The sequence below is a fragment of the Eubalaena glacialis genome, chromosome 1 (genome assembly GCF_028564815.1).
Source record: "Eubalaena glacialis isolate mEubGla1 chromosome 1, mEubGla1.1.hap2.+ XY, whole genome shotgun sequence".
Lineage (NCBI taxonomy): Eukaryota > Metazoa > Chordata > Mammalia > Artiodactyla > Balaenidae > Eubalaena > Eubalaena glacialis.
Window position 1 is genome coordinate 167,160,303 of NC_083716.1, and position 21,651 is coordinate 167,181,953.

The window sequence follows — 21,651 nt, forward strand, 5'->3', positions numbered from 1 at the left end:
GTCTTCCTATAAATTCTAGTTCCCGTCTCCACTCATTTCCCTTCAGCCTGAAGAATTTTCTTTAGCCTTTCTTGCGTTGCATGTCTGCTGGCAACACATTCTCTCAGCTTTAATTTGTCTGAAAGTGTTTTTATTTACTCGTTTTTAAAGGATACTTTTGCTAGATATAAAATTCAGGGTTAACAGGGTTTTTTTCTTTTTTCAGTCCTTTAAAGGATGTTGTTCCTTGTCTTCAGACCTCCATTGTTTCTGATGAGAAGTCAGCCAACATTTGTACTATTCTTCTCATTATGCAATGTATCTTCTCTCTGGCTGCCTTTCAGACTTTTCTTATTATTGTTGACCTTCAGCAGTTTTACTCTAACAAGCCTAGGCATAGTTTTCTTTACATTTAACCTGCTTGGGATTCACTGAGATTCTTTAAATTTGGTTGATGATTTTACCAAAATTGGGACATATTCAACCATTATTTCTGTAAATATTTTTTCTGGCCCAAAATTCACTCTCCTCTCCTGGGATAACTTGACATCATCTCACAGGTTACTGAAGTTCTGTTCTTTTTTTTTTTAATCTTTTTTCTCTGTATCCTTCATATTGGATTTTTTTTTTTTAATTAATCTGTCTTCAGATTTGCTGTGTTTTTCTTCTGTGGTCTCCAGTCAGTTGTTAAGCCCGTCCAGTGGATTTTTTTTCTGACACTTTAATTTGGCTTTTTTGTAGTTTTCATGTCTCTGATGACATTCCCCATCTATTCACTCCTTACATACATCTTTTGCTTTACATCTTTGAGCACATTTATAAAAACCATTTTAAAAGTCCTCTGATCATTCCAACATCTAAGTTTTCTCTGAGTCTGTTTCTATTATTTGTTTGTTTACATCTTTGAGAGTCACATTTTTCTGTTTCTTCTTATGCCTTAGCAGTTTTAAATTATATGCTGATTGTTGTGGATAATACATTGTAGGGACTCTGTATTATGTTGTCTCCTCTTAGGATTCTAAGTTTCGTTGTGGAAAATAACTAAATTACTGACAAGTGCTTTTGATCCTGTCACAATTGGTTCTGTTCTTTGCTAAGACAGGTCTATTTTAGATTTATTTTACTCCTAGAACATGGCCCTGACTCTGTGGAATGGTTCTTACTCCTAAACATGGCCTTTGTGGAGACTAAATGCTGAGGTGATCGGTGAGGTCTGCACTATGACTGGGCTGGAAGTCCAACAACTCCTGGTTCAGTTCTCATTCCAGCAGCAGCTATTCTCCACCAGACCTGTACATGTACATGCAAGGCACATGTACAGCCCAGTGCTCAACTAACGACTTGTGCGTAATCCTTACACAGACTTGTTAAATCTCCTCTGCATAGCTCTCTCCTCTCCAGTATCCTGCCCTGCAAATTTTAACCTCTTTAGCATCTCCAAATTCCAATCTTTCCCCCTCAGTTCACTTAGACCATCATGCCCATTTGGACTTGCTTCCTGTGCCATGATCCAAAAAGTGCCCTCAGGCAGAAAGCCAAGTGAGTATGGGGTTCCCAGGGTGATGCCCCCGCCCCTTCAAGGATTACATTCTTGTGTTACTTGTTGTCTAGGGCCTGAAAACAGTTTCCTCACACATTTAGTCCAGTTTAATGGTTGTTTATTGTAGGAAGGCAAAGTCCAGTACTGGTTACTACTCTATCATGGCTAAAAACAGAAGTCTGGGCTTAGGTTTTAATGAAGCAAATCTTGGCAAGCATTGATGCCATCCAGCCAGCCCATGAATTGATAGAAGTCTTTCCAGGGTAAATTTCTGCTGAAAATCAAGGTTGGAGTTGGTGTCAACTGAGCCTAACTGCCCATCTCCAGCGGGAGCCCACCCTTTGTGTTGTCTGGCTCAGGAGGCACCCAAGGGTGCTAGGAAATCTTGACCATCCCTGTGCCATTTAAAGAGAACAGAAATGTGTATTTGTAATGATTGAGTCATCAAGGAAAGATTAAATCACACTCCTTGCACTCTGTTAATTACCTTATAGATTTATACATAATAGACTTTAGATAGATTTTCATCAGAAATAGTTAACATAGTATAGTTCATTTTTTAGGGATGATGAATATTAGTAAAACATCTTTCATAATGCAAAGTATGTAAACTACTTTAATATACATCACCACAATTTAGTCATCATAGCCAGCCTAAGAAGAAGTTAGACATGATAGTTTTATTGGTCCTAATTTACAGATGGGGAAACTGAAGTTCTATGTAAATGGTTTTCAAAATCACATCACAATTGAAGGACCTGGGACTTAAACATAGGCAATCTAACTCCAAATTCTGTACTTTTTCTGCTGCGTTATCCTGCCTCTCGGCATTTATGGTTTTCTTAGTGCCTGTTAATGACGTCATCATCATCCAGTCTGTTCCCCAAGCCGGAAATCTCCATCTCACCCTTGATTTCAGTTTTCAGTAGATCATCTGGTTGCCGTGCAAAGAATAGATGGGGAGGGAGTGATATTTGAAGCAGAGAGAACATGTAAGTGGCATGTAGAGGGTCCAGCCAAGATAGTAAGAGTGGATGGATTTGGTTTATATTAAATATTTTGGAGATAGTCAACAGAGTTTGCTGATGGATTGGATGAGAAAGATAAGGGAAAGAGAAAAATCAAGGATGGTCCTATTTTGAGCAAATGTGGGGATAATGGATAGTCTCCTTGCCACCAGTCTTTTTTGATTCTAGTATATTCTCTACTTAGCCACCAGAGTTATCTTCCTTATAAATGTGACCTTGTTGCATTCTCTCGCTCTTCTGCTTTAAGACCTCCACCAGCTTTCTGTTCCTTGTGCGTGGTGATAACATATTAGACCACTAACCTCCACCTCTTAATTACTATTCCCGGGTTCCTCGTCTATCTATATCTGATGTTATTTGATAGTGCCTACCTCATGGGGCAACAGTCAAGGTAAGTGAGATAATATCTATAAAGCTCTTGACAGAATACCTGACACAGATAAGCTCAGTAAGTAATAATTCATGTTATTGCTATTAAGACTAAACTTTTTTAGTTTGGCATACAAGCCCCTATACATAAAATCATGTCTTATTCAATGTTTGTATCTCCAGCACCTGTTCTGGCACCTGTTGCATAGTAAGAATGCACTAATGTGTGATATGAATGTGTGTATGCAGGTATGGAATGACCTGACCCTCTGTAGTGGATGAACCAATTCATACTGGAGCCTTCCCAGAGAGGCTGTGGACCTTTAAAAACTGGGCCATAGAAGTATCACTGGGTCATTAATTTAAAGATTTTTTTTTTTAATAAATTTATTTTATTTATTTATTTTTGGCTGCGTTGGGTCTTCGTTGCTGCACGCGGGCTTTCTCTAGTTGTGGCGAGCGGGGGCTACTCTTCATTGCGGTGTGCAGGCTTCTCATTGCGGTAGCTTCTCTTGTTGCGGAGCACGGGCTCTAGGTGCGCGGGCTTCAGTAGTTGTGGCTCGCGGGCTTAGTTGCTCTGCGGCATGTGGGATCTTCCCGGACCAGGGATGGAACCCGTGTCCCCTGCATTGGCAGGCAGATTCTTAACCACTGCGCCACCAGGGAAGCCCCTAAAGATTTTTTTTTTAAGTTTCTTCAGGATTAAAATTCATTTTTGATTAACAGTTTACTCCATCCTCTTATCAAAGTCTGCAGATTTGTTGCTTTGTGAACCATTTGTAAGAAGCTGGTCTTTATGTAACATAAGCATAAAATCACATTTAACAAGGATTCCAAACAGTGAGCCAATCAAGTTACATCAGAAAATCTGACAATGTGATGTTACCTGAAAAAAACATAGTATAAAAGTATGTATGTATATTTAATATGATTGTATACTTATTGTACAAGAAATGGGGTAGCACGGGGGTGAGGGCACAGACTCTGAAGGCAGATGCCTGGGTTCAAATGTTGCTCTGTTGTTGACTAGCTGGGTGACACTAGGCAAGTCACTTAGCCCTTCTGCTTCAACCTCCAAATCTACAAGGTCAATTTAAGGATAGATGAACTACTATACATAAAATGCCTCGAATAGTGCCTGGCACGGAATAGTACGTGCTATTTAGTAATAATCCAATTCTTTGAAAAAAATTCTGTACACACACATGTGCACACTTGCCTGCATATGTTGAAAAAAAGACCAGTGGGAAATGTCAACAGTTGTTTTCTCTGGATATAGGGTTACTGCAAAAACATTTTTTATCACGTTTTATGTTTCTTATAATCAAGAGCAACCATATATATTAAATTTCTTAAAAATCATCAGGCACACAGTATTTCCACTGGCTCTTCCTCCTCCCTCCTCAGGCGTGACATCTCACCTAGCTGAAGTGCACTTGTTTACCTGAGCCTCACACCTGCAAATTTCTTACATAGGTAGAAAGGCGTAAAATTAGAATCAGGAGGAGGAAAACAAGAATGGAAAAGTTACCCATATTAAGAACCTCTTTGTTATCCTGAATCTTTCTCTGCATCTGTGCATCATGATTTCTTTAAGATCATAAGCATCTGTGATATGTTCATCACTGCATAAAAATTATTTACATACATACATATATATATATATTTCTTTTAGGATTTTTGTAACTTCCCATTGTCTCCGCTGAGCTCTCTTTTCTGACAAATGTTTTGTTCAGTGTATCAGTAGAACATGGGCCTTCCTTTCTGAAGCCGCGTTTTTCTCATGCAGGGAGTTTGCCTGGCGTGATCCCGAGTTGCCTGAAGTCATTCACATGCTGCAGCACCAGTTCCCGTCAGTTCAGGCAAACGCAGCAGCCTACCTGCAACACCTGTGCTTTGGCGACAACAAAGTGAAGATGGAGGTACAGGACCAGTGCCTGGGATGCCGGAGTTGGAGTTGGCGGGGCGGGGAATGGGGAGGGCCGAGCAGTGCCTTTCCGTTTAGCAGCTGTGTGCTTGTGTGCTTAAGAAATGACCAGATGCAATCTAGAGGCCCTTTTCAAGGGGTGTTCTGATACCAGTTACTCTTTTACTTCTCAGCTATGCATTTCAATATTTCTTGGGAAAATCTGGGATGAGATTATTTCTTGAAGTACATTTAGCATTTTCAAATCATGTGTCCACTCATTAGCTTATTTATAAAACATGAAACAAAATCAATTTAACCTGCATTTTTAAAGTATTTTCTATAAATGTATTAGATACAAATTATAGTATGTACTTGTGAACTCATGTATTTTAAGAGATTCTGGTCAGAATCAGTGCCAACACACAATTAAGTAAAGGATTTATAACCATTACTAATACTGAACATATATGAATATTTTATTTCAGATTTTAAGCTTTTGGGGCTTTTACAGAAACATAGTGAGTCATTGATATTGGCTAGATTTAACATTTTAGACCTTTTTTCCTCCTGCAATGTCATACAGAACTTAAGTGTTTTTTACCCCTTAAAATTTAGAACAACACACAGTTACAGACTAAAGGTAAATGCAGTAAATAAAGCCCAAAAATATTCACATAAGGTATTAATGAAGTGACATATGGAAGAAAATTTAGGGAGAGTCACCTAGAGAAACAATTCTAGAAAGCAAATGACTTCAGTCAAAAATCTCTTCCTGTGTTGTCTTTGACCCTGCATACAGCTTTGTTGTGCTTGTGTATTTGTGCATTTCACTTGGAAGTGACAGCATAATCCCTGTATACGTTCCGAGGGTTGGCGTATGACCATGCTACCTGCATGTGGCCGTTAATCCACCTAAGTCTTCCTTCCCTTCTTTAAGCCATGAACCCGTGAAAAGAGCTTCATCTTAGAGAGTGTCCTTAAAATTTATAGAACATGTACTTTAGAATAAAAAATAATCATTTATAATGATCTGGAGTTGTATGTTTTCCATGATCTTTCCATAACAGACTTTTGTTTGATTGACCACATGTCACTTAGGCCTGGTACCTAATATTTTTCATTCTAGGTGTGTAGGTTAGGGGGAGTCAAGCATCTGGTTGACCTTTTGGACCACAGAGTTTTGGAAGTTCAGAAGAATGCTTGTGGTGCCCTCCGAAACCTTGTTTTTGGCAAGTCTACAGATGAAAATAAAATCGCGATGAAGAATGTTGGTGGGATACCTGCCTTGTTGCGACTGTTGAGAAAATCTATTGATGCAGAAGTAAGGGAGCTGGTCACAGGTGGGTAAAGAATGTGATCATGTCTTGGAGGAGATGTTGAAAACCATCTAGATTCTGCCCATGTATGGTGGCATCGTGAAGGACTTGGAGGTTCTAGGTTGGAGGTGACAATACAGTGCTCACAACTGTGACAAAGGCTGTGTGTAAGTTAATCTAATGATTCAGAAGGTACTTGCAGTGCTGCAGTCACCTCGACTAGTATCATTGTACTTGTTAGTGCATAAGTATCAGCTAACAGATGTCTTGTCACAGAGGGCTGAATACGTCATTTTTCATTACATATTCTATAGTAATTACTTGTTTTAAATAGACTGGCTCTCCTTCATTATGAAAATAAACTGTACTTAATGGATTAGCTACCTTCCACTTCAGTTCAGCCTGTGTCTGAAAGCCTGTTAGTATCTCAGATGCTTCTCTAGGTACTGGAGATGTAAAGATGAATAAAACTCAGTCCCTGCCCTCAAGTAGCACTTCGATTCCAGAGGAACACAAGTGATTTTCTGTGAATGTCAGTGAAACGTGCAAGGGCTGCACTCCGTTGAGGTTGCATTGGGAGCATGGCAGATGGGTAGGGAAGTTCTCTGGTCAGTGTGAAACCAAAGCTGGCCTAAAGGTTGAGGAGGCATTGGCTGGGTATACAGGGGAAATATTTCCAGTCGCAAGCAGAGGCTCGGAGACAGCATGGGTTATAGGGGCGGAGCTGCCAGCAGGAGGGGGATGCTGAAAGGAGACAAGACCAGAGAGAAACACAGGCCTGGTTTGGGGAACTTGTGTCCCACATGCAGTGGGAGTGATTACAGGGCATGGCATGGCTAGTTTGGGCTTTTATATGCATTCTTCCAGCAGGCAGTAGGGGTGGGGGATTGATTTGAAGTAGATGAGCCTGGCACCTGGGAGGCCTATGAGGAGGTCAGTAGTCTAGAGATAATAGCTTGAACTGTATCAGTGGTAGAAAGAAGGGGTGGGCAGTGGAGAAGAGGAAACAATGAGAAATATTTCACGGCCAGGCCACGATGGTCCAACGTGGGGAGTGAGAGTCCCAGAGGAACTGAGTGATGCTTTGTCTTGAGGTCAAGCTGAAAGAACAATTCTGCAGGAGAGCGATTAATGACAGCACTGTTTATAACAGAGTATTAGGGGGAAATACTGAGTATTCATTGGTAGGAAAACGGTTAAATAAATGGCAGTACATTCACACAGTGAAACCACATAGAAGAGCTAAAATAAGTGCATTAGAGCTATCTGTAGCAACATAGATAAATCTCTAGAAGCATTGGTAGAATGATAAGCACAGCATGCACTATGGTATAAGTTTTAAAATATGCAGGTTGAGGCTGTATTTATTTTTTGATATAGGCACATGCAGTAAAGGTAAAATTTTTCATTAGAATGATAAAAGACAGATTCAAGATAGTGGTTACCTCTACAGGGTGCGGGTAGAGAAAAAGGCATTGAGGAGTATAATCCGGCTCCACTTCTTTAAAAGGAAAGAGAAATCTGAAACAAAGAAGACAAAATGTTAATACAGTTGATCCTTGAACGACCTGGGGGTTGGGGGCCCTGACCCTCTGTGCAGTCTAAAATCTGCATATAAGTTATGGTCAGCCCTCCGTATATGTAGTTCCTCCGTATCCACGATTCCACATCTTTGGATTTAACCAGCCACCAATTGTGCAATACTGCAGTTTTTACTAATGAAAAAAATCTACATATAAGTGGACCTGTGCAGTTCAAACCCATATTGTTCAAAAGTCAACTGTATTTAACAAAGCTAGGGGTGGTGGACATCTGGGTGTTTGTTTTATATTTGCTATGCTATTTTTCATGCTTCAAATAGTTAATTTAAAATGTTTTAACGACATTTTTTTCCAAGTGAATCCCATTCTCCACTAGCTTCCACTATGAAATCAGAGCTTTAGGTTCTGTCAGCTGTTATTCAGTAACACTTAGGAATGTAGCAAACCATCTTGAATCTAATATTTAGTTAAGGGGAATCAACTTTCTCACAAGATATTAATGTTCAAAATAAGTACCCTGTACTTCGAATAAGGTATGAAAATTACGTACTAAAAGTAGAATGCACTTTATATATAATCTTAAACTCCGGAGTGGACTGCCTGCCCTAATGTAATTTGAATATTAATGCTTTAACACATCTCAATTACATATTGATTTATTAGTAAATCAGTTTAGCTCCCTCTTTTTAAAATGCTTTTGAAGCATCAAACCCTCTCACACCAAAAAATAAATTATTTACATTTACATACTATGTATTATGTGTATGAAATGAAAATTAGAAGAAGCTAAATAGAATTAAGAAAAAAAAATTACAGACATATCCATTCTAGAAGTTAGCACAGTCACTGTGATTACACCCAAAAATTTGTCCTAATCTCCCTGTTAGGAAAACAGTGTTATTTGCAGTATATGAGTGCTTTATTTCCTCGTTTGATGTTCCTTTCCCATCATTTTGAACTCTTCTGTGAACGTTCAAGTAATTTCTCCCAGTAACACACCTGTGCAGCCAGCAAGGCTGCCGAATGATGTGTGCGGGCTCCCTGAGGGATCGGCAGTGATCCAGGGTCGACCTGGCCTTGGAAGCACAGCTTCTACTAGATTTGGTTCTCTTTTGATTAACTAGGCAGATTTATCATGACTTGGTCCTTACATCCTTGATGTGCAGCTTTTTTCTCTTATTCTGTCATAATTTCCCACGGGAGGAAGAAGTCTTGGCTGCATTTTTATTTCTGAGGTTTTATCCTTGGGAGAAACTCTAACAGTGTCTTTCATGAACTGAGCTCAAGGAATTTGTATGATGTAGTGATAAACAAGAAGTAAAGTACATGAAAGTTGGGTGATTTTTTTTTTTTTCATTTTAGAATAAATCAAATTTATTTGAAGTAGAGCCAGACTTTACTATTAAGGGCTTTTATGTACTAATTTACCTGGTGTGTACTCTGGATGTGAGTGCTAATTTAGATGTTTTACTACATATATCCTCATTTCTGTTTGGGAACAGTACTAAGTTGCTGAGAACACAAAAGTTTTAAGACTTGTACCTTGACCTTGAAAGAGGATATGAGTTTTCATAATTCAAAAAGCTATTTCCCTAATAGATTGTATCAGTTCCAATATAAAACTAGCAACAACCTCTGATATTTCTTTTTTGGAAACAGCTGCCAGTAGCTTTTAGGCTTTTTTTAGAAGTATTTTTTGGCCATACTTATAGGTTAGGGAATATTAAGAACTGTTTTATAACTCTGTACTTTTACCTGTAACAGTTTATACTGATATGTGGACGGATTGCTTATGAAATGTTTTCTTCAAAAGTAGTCTTTGCTTTGGAATGGCAGTAGTGTGTATAAACAATTCACTGAAATGACAATATATAAAGGAGTTGGACCAGAGGACTTCAGAAGTGAGTTTCCAGTTTCAAAATGCTAAATGTCAGCCCAAGTTTGATTTGTATATAAACACTATCTACCTAATATGAAACTACCAAGTCATAATATAAATCGAGCATAGTTGCTTGGGGTTGTGTGTGTATTACATGTATACATGTATTTGTAGGTTCAGATTTATGGAGACAAGAAAAATTATTTATTCACATTTCTCAGTTCCAGAATTTAGTGGTACCAACTTTAACTGATGATCAGTAATGTTTTAAGAGCAACTAATCCCTGATGTATTTTAAAGAATGACAAAATCAAGAGAACCTTGAGCTCTTTCATTAAGTATCCCTGAAGTCAAATACTCATAAGCTGTCTCTAAATCACAGAATCACAAGGTTGGAGGGGACCTCCAAATTCATTTTGTCCAATCAGCCGTCCAACGCATGGAGCCCCTGTACGGCTTCCACACAAAGTAGCTGCCCACCATGTGCTTGAACCCACAGGGATAGGGAGCTCATATTGGAGCTCATATCCCTAACCCACAGGGATAGGGAGCTTGTTGTCCAGAAAGCAACAAGAAGACATTAAGCATGACTTGAGAGGCAAGGAAGATAACCCCTCAGGACCTCATTTTGCCTAAGAGTAGCCCTACAAGAGAAGACCAGTTAGCCCCAAATCCAGCCTTCCAGACCTTTCCTAACCAGGAAAGCATGTCCCCGTCTGAACCATTTTCATTAAAACATGTCTGCTCCAAACATGGGTAGCAGGGTGCTATGTGACTGCATCACCCACCATTCGCTATCAGCTGCCCATCTCCTAGAAGATATCCTTCCAAATTTAATGTTCTTCCAGTGTCTCCACAAAAGGCTCTGGCCCTGGCCAACCTTGCACGATGCTTGGCCTTTGTAGGTATGGCCTAAGAGTTCTTCACTGTAAACTATAGTCAACTTAGGGTCATGAAATGTTAAAGCACAATGAACCATTGTGTTCAAAATATTGTGTTATTTGAAGAAATTACTATCCCCTTGAAACTAGGTATTCTATTGTCCTTAATATTAAGTAATTCAACCTCGTTATTAATTCAAAGCCTTTTCTTCCAGTTCCCTTTGTTTCAGTTTGGCATTTTTTTTTTCTTTTTTTTTTTTTTTCAGTTTGGCATTTTTAACGCACTTCAATGCAGAAATTTTAGCTATTCTTTTAAAAAGATGTCTTGCCTTTGCTTTAAATGTAATAACTGCCCAGGGCCTGCATTTTTGGCCACATCTTAATTTGCAGGGGGCGAAAGGAAAAATACTTTTGGTCCAGTGTATTTTCCCAGGACAGTGTGGCTGTCATTGTTAATTAAAATAGTTCCCTAGTATGTGACATGATTCTTGTGTTTTCTTCATTGTGTTGAACATGTTCCAGGTTGGAACCTAATGAGCTTTTCTTCCAGTAATTGCTGATATGTGTAGGTGCTTAGGCTGAGGTTTTTATTACAAAGATACTTTTTACCTTTATTGTGTTTAAACCTGAAAGCTGGATGAAGTATCGTTGTTCCCCAGTTGGGTTATGAAATGAATGTCTGCTAGGCCACAAACTATGGGTGGAAAGTGGGAACATCTTGTCACTAGAAGAGATATGTTGAACTCATTTGTTCAAGATAATTAAATATGTTTCTAAGCTAGGATATATGAGTTTCAAGTTATTGAGCATCCTGAAAGCATCATTTTTTAAAACTATATAAATTGAAGATATTGCATAGAATCTGGAGGCCTACCTTTTAATGCACCAGATGTCCCAAAATTATCATGCTTCTCTTACCCCATTAACACTGGTGTTAAGTACCAAAAAGTAGCCTTTGAATAATAATGGACTTTGTTTAAATGACTGCTATATTCACATTCCTTCCAATTTAGGAAGAGATTATTATTCATCCATATGGCTAAGTAAAATATTTCCACACTGTTTATTTTAAAATGTTTGGATGCCAGCAACGGATTCCAGACGCTATGAAGAATGTGAAATTAGGCATATTCCCTTCCTGATCATTAGCTCCATATTTCTAATTAGACAGTAAATTAATAAGAAAATGATAGTTGTGCACCAAGGAAGGGTACATGGGCCAGGCTCAAGTTTAGCAAAGAACAGGACATCCTATAAAGAGCCAGAGCCTAATGGACATGCATTCAGCCTTTTGGATGATTATGTACCATTACAGAATGAAATGATTACTAAACATGTCCCCTTGGCCTAACTAATGTGCCTTCAAAACAGTCATTTATTCCCTGGTACAGAGAGGAGTTGGCCTATTACTTTCTGTCCTGCTTTCTGTGGGCCCCTAGAGCTGTCAGGAGTCTCATGGGTAGTTTTCAGAAATCCAGCAACATCGCCTCCCAATTCCGAGCCCAAGTCAGTAAGATCCTTACCACTTGGCCCTCTTTATAAAATAATAGCAAGAGGAACGTGCACTCTCCTATTTACTGAACATTTCAAACCATAAAAATTAGTAATGAGAAATAAAATGACAAAAGTTTTATTGGTAACAAAACAAAAATTGTTTAATAAATGCGACAACTCTTAATTCAGAGTCACAGAACTTTGAGCTGGAAAGAGCCCTAAAGAAATCTTCTGTTCTGCCCCCTGTAGTACAAGATGAGAAACTGGGGTACAAAGAGATTGAGTCCAGAGGTTGGGTTTCTGACATGCAGGCTGGAGCTCTTCCTTTCCTGCCTCTGCCCGCCCTGGCCCATCCCCAAAATCTGGGGGAGGGTGCAGATGTCCATTTTCACATGTCATTTCCCTTATTCTCTCAAATTACCACCAAAAAGGGAAAAGGAAAAAAAAATCCCATAATATCTCAGTTACTCTCTGAATTTCACCCAGGTAGATAAATATTTTTGAACTTGGTCACTAGCACAGCCGCATCAAACTAATGATTAGGTATAATCCTAAAGCTTCAGGTTGCTTAGAAAACACGTGAACTGTGATTTTAGTCTTGTGAGTATTTCAAGATTTACAGTCTGAGTATGAAAAGATTTGACCTTGGAAGTGGAATATGACATTCTATTTTGTGTGCGGGCCTCTGAATGCCAAGCAAGATGAGGCAGTCAAGTGGGGAGACTCAGAGATTCCTGTAGAATTCAGGTGGTCAGCCAGTGGTCAGGGTGGGGTCTCTCAGCACAAGACAGGCCCCGTGATGACACTCCCTCAGTCGACTGGACAGCACGTCAGTATGAGAAGGATGAGAGCACATGACGAAGTTCTCAAAAAGAGGTGCCCAAGAGACCCCACCCAGGTCCCTCGGGTACTTTGCAGTTTCTGAGTCTGTCTTATTTCCCGTGGCTTAGGACTGGAGGCACTTTCGTCTCTAAGCTTCTTCTGCTCGGACCAGATGACAAAGTGGAAGCCTTAGTGCCATTACAAATGAATAAGCAGCTTCCTGGAACACATAAAAGTCAGCTGTGGAACCTACAACTGTGGGACTTTGTCCCAGGGAAATCTCTGTGGTAGTGTAAATAAATCCTCTGTCAGAGCATGAAACGACCTGAAGGGCACCCAGGGTGTCCAGGTCACTGCTCCCACTGCCACCTCTGCATCAGAGCCATTCTCTCAGGGGGCTTTCCCTTCATGTGACCTGTTCGCTTTTACAACCTCCCCCCCTAACAGAAAGAATCATCCTTTACGTGCCTTACGGGCAATTCTTAGTCAGCAGTTCTGAATTTTAAACATTTATTTTCAGAGGAAATGCCTTTCCAGGGTACATAGAACTGTATGCCTCCATGATGTCACTAATCCCCTCAACCTACCCCTGAAGTTGGGAAATTACCTAGGTAAGAAAGAATATGGTGAAATGCAAAGTGGCTCTGTAAATGGAGCTTTAGAAATCGATAGATCTTTTCAAAGACGCTGTGATCCACCTTTGTACCTGAAAAATCACAGAAACAAAGGCTTATGTTCTTTAAAGACTAGAAATATAAAGATCTATCATTCAGGTCCTTCGGCTGGGGACAGATTTAAGCAGCGGGAGCAGTCCCCTTCAGATTGAATATGTAGACTGGGGCCACACCGTGTGCAGCGTCTGCGGCTAGCTCAAGTCTTCGGTTCCACACAGCCCCCTCCTGGGCAGCTTCCTTCTCTCAGATCACCTGAGCCCTCACTCACTGCGGTGGGAACCCGAGGTCCTGACCACCATGACCGCAGCAGGGCCTGACTTTGCCTTCCCATGCCTGGCATGGAAGATGCCTCAGCTGGGCAGGAAATCTCAGGGAGCAACGAGGGACACGAGGCAAGCCCACCAGGCTGGCCGGGCCAGGCCTCCCTGCAGGACCCCAGCTCTCGGGGCAGCTGCACTGCCCACCGCCTAGGATGCCAGCTGTGCCAACCAGCAAGGAGTGTAGCAAAGCCTAGCCTGGCAGCAGGGGTACAGGAAGAAGGAAGCCAGGAGCCGGGCCTGTAAGCCAGCTCCAGGACTGCACGTTCAGGCGCTCTGCGGGTCACTGCACACGTTTTCAGGAACCTCTACTGAGATGGTCTCATCTTGGGAACCCTGGAAACGATTATCCACCACCAGGACTTGTTTTCCTGGGAATTTATCCAGAGAAAGGCATTTCTATAACTGAAGACAGTACTTTTGTCCCACTCTCACAATAACTGCTTTCCCATTATTTCAATTGTTTAAGTTTTGTAATTTATTCACAGCATTTCAGTCCTGGTGGAAAGTTTGAGTCATTTACCTGAAGCCACAAAATAGACACTTCTCACACTACTTTTTTCCCGCTGCCCCCTTGATTTCCTCATTTCTGTTATCTGTACCGTATTCTCACACAGGGGGTGAACTGCTGACTCATCTTTGACGTCACCCTCAGCTCGCGGCAGGCTCCAGATTCTCATCACAAGCACTCACTCTCCCTTCCTCTTTGCTTTCCCATCCCCTCTGCACTCCGTCACGTCCTCATCACATGCTCCCTGACCTACCGTCCTGGGACACAGGCTTCGCCCCTCCTGGTCCATCCGCTTCACTGTACCCCCCCTGGGATAACGCCTGTCCCTGCAGTGTGTCCTTCCCCAGCTGCCGGTCCAAATCTGCAGCCCCTATCCTCACCTCACCTTCTGGGCCAACCCTAGCCTCAAGGTTTCCCCACTCCTGCTCCTCCCAGCCGGGAGGGCACCCCCCCAGCCCGCTGCTCCCTGGCCTCTGCCCTTCACACGCCAGCTCGAACGCAGTGGTCTCCAGTTCCACACCAAGGCAGAGGTTTGCCTGCTAAGAAAAATATCCAGGGGGATAGAGGCAGCATGGTGTCAGGAGTGAGTGTGGGCTCCAGAGTCAGATCCACTTGTTTCCTTCCAGCTCTGTGAGCCCCGGCAAATCTCCTCACCCGGTACCAGCTGCCCGGTGAGAAGCACAGTGCCTGCCGCTTGGCGTTTCTGTGGAGCTGGCCTTATTGCTCTTCCTGCTGGTGGGTGCTTTGTCAGAGCGGCCTGGTGCTGCAACTATTTGTGGCAAGGCCTCCTGGGAGCAGAGGGCTCACCTACTTGTATCCCTTAGAGTCTGACATGAAAACGTCCCTACCAGCACTTTCCAGCAGAAGTGTAAACGCAGGGCACGTGTCATTCTGAACTTCTAGTAGCCACATTAAAAAGGAAAAAGAAAAATGTGTTTATTTTAATAGTGTAGTTTGTTTAACCCAATAGTTCCAAAATATCACTTCAACTTGTAAGCAGTATAAAAACAATGAGGTGTTTTACATTCATTTTTTTCATACCAGGTCTTCATAATCCAGGGTGTGTTTTACACTTACAGCACATCTCAGTTTGGACCAGCCACATCGCACGTGCTCGATAGCCACATGCAGCCAGTGGCTGTTGTATTGGACGATGCACGTCTAGGCTGTGCTTGGGTATAAGTAACATGTGTCTAAAAGGCATGAGGTACAGAGATTTAATGCCGGAAGTGGGCAGGGATGCAGGTGACCGTGTTGTGACAGGATATAGTAGCCATAGCATCTTGTCATTACTCTGCCCAACTGAAAGTCACAGAGGTTTATAAAAACCCTACTGGGGTTAGGGAAGAGCTTCGGGGCAGCTGCAGAGAGAAGAAATGGAGATGTGTTTTTGCTAGATCCTGGGTGTTTCAGCCAGAGACTATCTCGGGAATCACGATGGAGGCACGTGCTAGGAGCAGACAGGGGCCCTGGGTTCACAGGCCCATATTCCTGCCTTGTTATCCACAGACTATGGGTTTACGAGAAGCACACATGCTTGGACGCGTATATGCAATCTGCAGCCTTGATGTTTTATATTTTCACTTTTGGTCTAATATTTCTACCCCTGCAAGAATGCTTGCAGGGTGGGTATACACAACACCAGCCTGTTCCAAGCAGCCCATGGATGCAGAATAGCCGGGAGGGGATGAACATGTATACCAGGCAGTTCTGACCCCCGGAGAGCTGAAGCATGATAGTGACTTATCATGATGCTTGCTCTGTGCAGGGAATGATGTGGCCAAGACCTTGTTGTCTCTTCTCTGATTTAATACTCTTCGCACCCCTAAGGCTTGGGTGCCTCGTGGACATCTCATGAAAGAGCATGTCTGAAACAAGAATGTCAGGAACAGACACTGAGCATGAGGCCAACTCATGAAAGAAAATGCAGGGGCATGTCCAGTGGTGATATTTGAAGTGCACTAGCACTTTTTTGGCTGTTTTATTTTTCTTTTTTGCAATGCCCATGAACCCTTGTGTTGTGCAGTTTGGGGAGGAGGGGTTGTTTGTTCGGGTATTTTTTTGATAATTAGGAAGCAGCAAAAATTGAATACTATATAAAAATTAATGGGTTTAGATTTCTTTCATATCAGAAAAGGAAAAACAGTTGCATAGGCTGTTATGTATTTATGCTGCGAGAGAAATAACATTTTCAAAATGTTGTTTGGTTGGTTTTCTAATGTCCTTTAAGAAATGCATTTTTCAAATGGTGCTATTATTTTAATTAACCAAGTAAAATCAGTTTCTAATTTAACTATGAAATTATCATTTGGCTGTAAGAATAGCTATAATGCTAGTTTTAAACGTGCACTCTTTCAAAATTCTGTGGCCTAGGATTTATGAGAATGGTATTTTAATTACTTTATTCATTCTTTGTGGGGAAAATGAACTTTCATCTCTTATGGCAGTTTCTCATTGTGGTTACTGGTTACTCATAATTATGTGTACTTTTTCCTGTGGTAGAGAATAAGCAGCGTTTTCTACAGTAGTATGCAGGAAATGCCCTAATATTTTCAAAATGAGTTTGTTTATATATATTCTTAGTTCTCACAACAAATAGCTAATTGCTTTAAATAAAAACCTCAAGTTTCCTAAACTGAATTATAGTTTATTTTTAACTTTCTTTTAAGGAACCAAGAGACAGTGGAGTGTGCTGCTAAATATTTTTGAAAATAATTTTGCACTAGGACGTCGGAGCTGGAGGTTTATCATGTTGATGGAGAATGCTAATATTTCTGTATTTCTCATCAGTCTCGCTACATATGGGAGCTGGTGTATTTTCCATTCGTTACTTACTGTTCTAGGAACATTCTCCCTGACCCATTAAATGAAGCCCTAGACAGAGTAAGTGGAGAGAACATTGTTTTATTACTGCTTTAGCGAGGCAAGTGCACACAGGTATTATCAGTTGGTCTTAAGAATGGTGCTTTTTACTCTGAGTAGAAAAGCCAGATTAATCATTCCGTAGCTAAGGCTTTTAAGTTTAAGTGAACCTTCTTCATCCAATGTTGGTTGATCAGAACTGGTTGTTTTGGCTCTCCGTAACCTTTATTTTTGAAAAAGAAAGTGGGGAGGAAAAACCAATGTCTTGGAACTTGCTTTGATGTTCAAAATGGCGAGTTAAATCCATACCAAATGTAGTTTTTTGTGTTACATAGCAAAGTACAGGATTAGAGGGATAATGTAACTCTTAATGCCGGATCAGAAAGCTACCTTTGTGTGGATGCCACAGACTTAGCAAAAATACAGTCTTTCATTTCTTCTGATCAGGAATAATTTTGAACATTTTTTGAAGTTGCAGGAGAGGTAGCTTTAATTTCTATAGCAGACTGATTTTATGAGTCATCTGAGTTGACCGAAAGATAACCTAGTCAGCTGGCCTACAAGTCTACTGAAGGATTACGTATTTTTAAATAATTTAACATTTTATAATTGGGCAACACTGGTCCTTTCTTTTTGCAGTCTGAGGGATGGGGATTCAGGCATTTTGGTGTAACTTAACTTCTGGTTCTGGGAGATGAAGCAGCAACGTAATTCTCCTAGCCCCACAGCTAGGGTGGTAGTTTCAGCAACCATCCGTTTTGGTCTTCGTGTGAAAAGCAGGCAAAACTATGCTGGCAAATTCCCTTAAAGATCCAGACCACTGTTCTGACCCTCTCCATGTAGTTACAACCCTTAAGGGACACTCTCAGGACACTCAGTTTTAAGAAAAGGTGTGAAAGGGAGGGAATACATACTTAGGTGCTAAATCTGACAGGCAAAAAATAAAAGGGAAATCTAAAAGCAAATACAGGCTATTAAATTGGATCCATCAACATATATTTCTGAGCACCTATTATGTCCCCTGCATATGTGTAACCAGACATATAAAAGAATGGATAATAGAGTGTTTCTTACTCATTATACTTGCCTAATGAAATTTAATATTAAATTTAGAAAAAGAAATGCTCATCATCCTGTAAAAAGTCAACATGTAGAATTTCAAGCCTACCAAATAATTAAATGGGAAGTGAATTCATTTTGTGCATCTTGACTCTTTAAGGTATTATGTGTAAAGCACACAGTGCCTGGCACAGAGTAAAACCATAGTAAATGGCCAAGTTACTACTGTGTATGTTGATTTACGAATGTTTCTGCTCTCCAATCCCCTGTAGATGTAATGGCTAATAGTAAACTGTAGAATGACATATAACTCCACTGGTCATTCTAAATGCCTGGCAAGGAAAAGAAAGAGCCAGACAAAATCCTTGTTCCAGCACAGAAAGTCAGGCGAATCCACAAACCTGGGAACTCTCCTCTTGCCAGAGTAGATCTTAGAAGTAGCCAGGAGTGGAGGCAGGAACCATGAAAAACAAGCTTTTCTGCCAGCAGTTGGAGAACTTCTAGGCCTCAGCTCCAAGATCCAATGTGCTAAGTAAGAACCACCCCTCTTCTTAGTCATGTTTTCACCTGAAGTGTGTGACTCAGCACTGTTTAATTTTCCATAGAGATGTATCTAATTTTATACCTATAACCTACAGTATGATAGACTTTACTTTCCATAAACCTTGCCTTAAATTAACATTACTGGAATGCATTTATTCTGTGAAGTAGAACGTAGCTTATTAGAAAATGCAGCTCTCCCCCATGTGTAGAATTTCGTGGAGTGAGGACTTTGAAATGCTTTCACAGAGAGAAAAACTGCTCCAGTGGCCTTCAGAATCACATGTTATAAAATTGTCATCAGGAGAGGTTAGGAAATGACCCTTCCCCACCACTGGCCTCTGGACCACATGCTGCCCCTCTGGCTGACTCAGGCCCCAGGCAGGCCCCTTCAGAGCCCTGGGTGGGGTGAGGTTGGCCTCGTTGGCAGAAAATGTTAAAGCCCTATTCGTGGCGGCTGCTATCATCCATGCTTCTGTGCCTCAACCCACTCTCCTTCTGTCTTCTCTCCCCTAACCTATCATTTGGGTCAGAACCAACCTCCAGAGACTCGTTTTTCATCCTTAGAGCCCAAGGTCTCTTCTGTGGTCATCTGTCCTCGGATGCTTTTCCCCTAATACAGTGCTTTTCAAATGTCTTTTAGACACAAAACCCTTTTTTCAAACAGAAACATACAGTGAAGCCCAGTCTTGAGAACAGATAAGGATGGAGCTGCTCCCGGTGAACTGGGGTGGGATCTGGAGCCCTGCCGCCAGTTCTCCCCCCACTTCCCGCATGGCTGCCCCTAAGAGCCCAGCGGAACCCCCAGAGTCCAGGGAGCCCGGTTTAAACCCACTCACATAGATGCAGCCAGTTGTGTCAGAATCCACAGAGAAGTAGCTCAGCTTGTGGAGTTTCAGTTCACTTCATAAGCACCTGCAGTGTGCCCTGCCCTCTCACCAGGACCATCAGCCACGGGATAGTTGTGGAAACGAAGGTCTGTCGTGGTGGACAGAACAAGCCTTCAGAGGCAAAGCAGGGTCCTTCCTTTTCCCGATGCTAAACTGTCCAAATCCCCCTCGAGTCCGAGCCTGACTAGATGGGTCACCGCTGAGGCTGAGGTCCTGAAAAGCTGTGCTTATGGTGGGCTGTCCCACCCCAAAGGGTAGGAGCAGAGAAAGGATGAAAGTCTTGGGGGAGCAAGAGAAACCCAATCAGCAAGGCCAGAAGTCAAAGCCAAGTGAAAGAGGAGTCAGGACCCAGGGTGATTCCCAGGACAAAGCCCAAGCATCTGCCTCTGTCATCGACCATCCCTCCACGGTGTGAGTGGGTCAGGGCAGATGTGCGGGGAATGGATGGTCCTCTCGGTTCACAGAGTACTGTTTTACTCTCTTCAGTTCTAGCCCTTTGCTTGAACCCCTCCTCCCTCCATAAAGAAAGAAAGCTCCTGTCAGCTCTCTCCCACCTCCCTCCTTCGTAAGGGGCCCTGCAATTTTAGGCCCCGAGAAGGCTGCGCAGGCAGTTTACAGGCTAGCTCCTTGGTCACCAGCGCCAGAGCAGCAGTTTTCAGTCTTGTCTCTGGCCCAACACTCTAGATCAGTCATGTTCACAAGCCTCACATGCTTCCATGGACATGGGCGGGTTTTGCCAACTCCTTCCCCTCCACAGGCCTCGAGCGTTTTTGTGTGTTGATAGTTCTAAAATCACTATACTGACTGATGCAACTTGCCAAGGATACATCAGGAGTGTAGAGGGCTCTGAAGATCCAGCTGTACCATCTCTCCTCCACCCCATCCCCTCTTACTTAGGAAAATGCATCAGTGTGAAAATGACATTAGAGTAGGTATAATCTTGAATTTGCTCTAATTTCTAAAAGAGTAACTATTAGGAAATATGTGCTTTATAACAATAATTTAACCCTCTTATGGTTGACACAGAAATGAGGACCCTCTAATATGCTTATAATTCAAATAACACTCTAATAAGCTACATTTAAGGTCTGGTGTCCTAACAGTATTGATACGAATTACAATATTGGGAGCTTTTAATTTATTGTTAGTCTCGCCTGTATCCAAAAAGGAATGGTAGTAACTTGCACATGCTGATAAAACTCTTAACGTGGAAGTAGAAATGTTTAAACCTTATCTAAAGAAGGGAGATAAGACAAATGTAACCACCCTTTGTGCAAGTCACTGCAAGCATAATATTTAAGCATGAGCTTCCTGGTAGCAAAAGTAAGAAAAGGAAGTGTGATGAAGAGAAAGTGTCCTTCTTTTGAGAAAGAGAAGTTCTTTTCAAGTACTAAATTTTAAAAATGGTTTGTCACACACAACACTGAACGTAAGGGATGATACAATGAACCACATTTTTATAACCATCACAGATGCATCATATTTATGACCCTTGATTGGATTGTGCCCCTCCCCCTCACAGAGTAACTCTAATTTGTTTTGCAAAACCGTAGTCATCTTGCCTGATAGATACATAGGCTCCAAAACTTAAGATAAGGACGACTTGGTAATATACTGCCAGAAGCTTACATATGTTCAGTCAACATTTATTAGAGGTCCATCCCCAGCCTGGTTGTAAATTCAGGCCATAGATGAGGTTTGGAACAGACTGAATTCCCATCAATTAAAGCTAATATGTTATTTCATTACTAAAACTGCAGGATTTCTAATTGATTTGATATTTAAAATCTCATTCTTTAGGAGTTCTTTGGAATTTATCCTCATGTGATGCCGTAAAGATGACAATCATCCGAGATGCTCTCTCAACCCTGACAAACACTGTGATCGTTCCACATTCTGGATGGAATAACTCTTCTTTTGATGATGATCATAAAATTAAATTTCAGACTTCACTCGTTCTGCGTAATACGACAGGTTGCCTGAGGTAAATTTTTATTTCTTCTTTACGATTAAGTCTGTGATTAAATAATATGTGTCATA

The 21,651-nt window shown here is 41.4% G+C and overlaps 1 protein-coding gene across 1 annotated transcript in view; it reads left to right on the forward strand.

Annotated features, from left to right (window-relative positions):
- Positions 1 to 21,651, forward strand: part of PKP4 (plakophilin 4) — a 243,941-nt gene that overhangs the window by 199,038 nt on the left and 23,252 nt on the right. Inside the window, exons 11-13 of the mRNA XM_061184041.1 lie at positions 4,710 to 4,838; positions 5,952 to 6,165; positions 21,412 to 21,595. Of these exons, the coding sequence (XP_061040024.1) occupies positions 4,710 to 4,838; positions 5,952 to 6,165; positions 21,412 to 21,595 (527 nt within the window). The remainder of the gene's footprint in view (positions 1 to 4,709; positions 4,839 to 5,951; positions 6,166 to 21,411; positions 21,596 to 21,651) is intronic.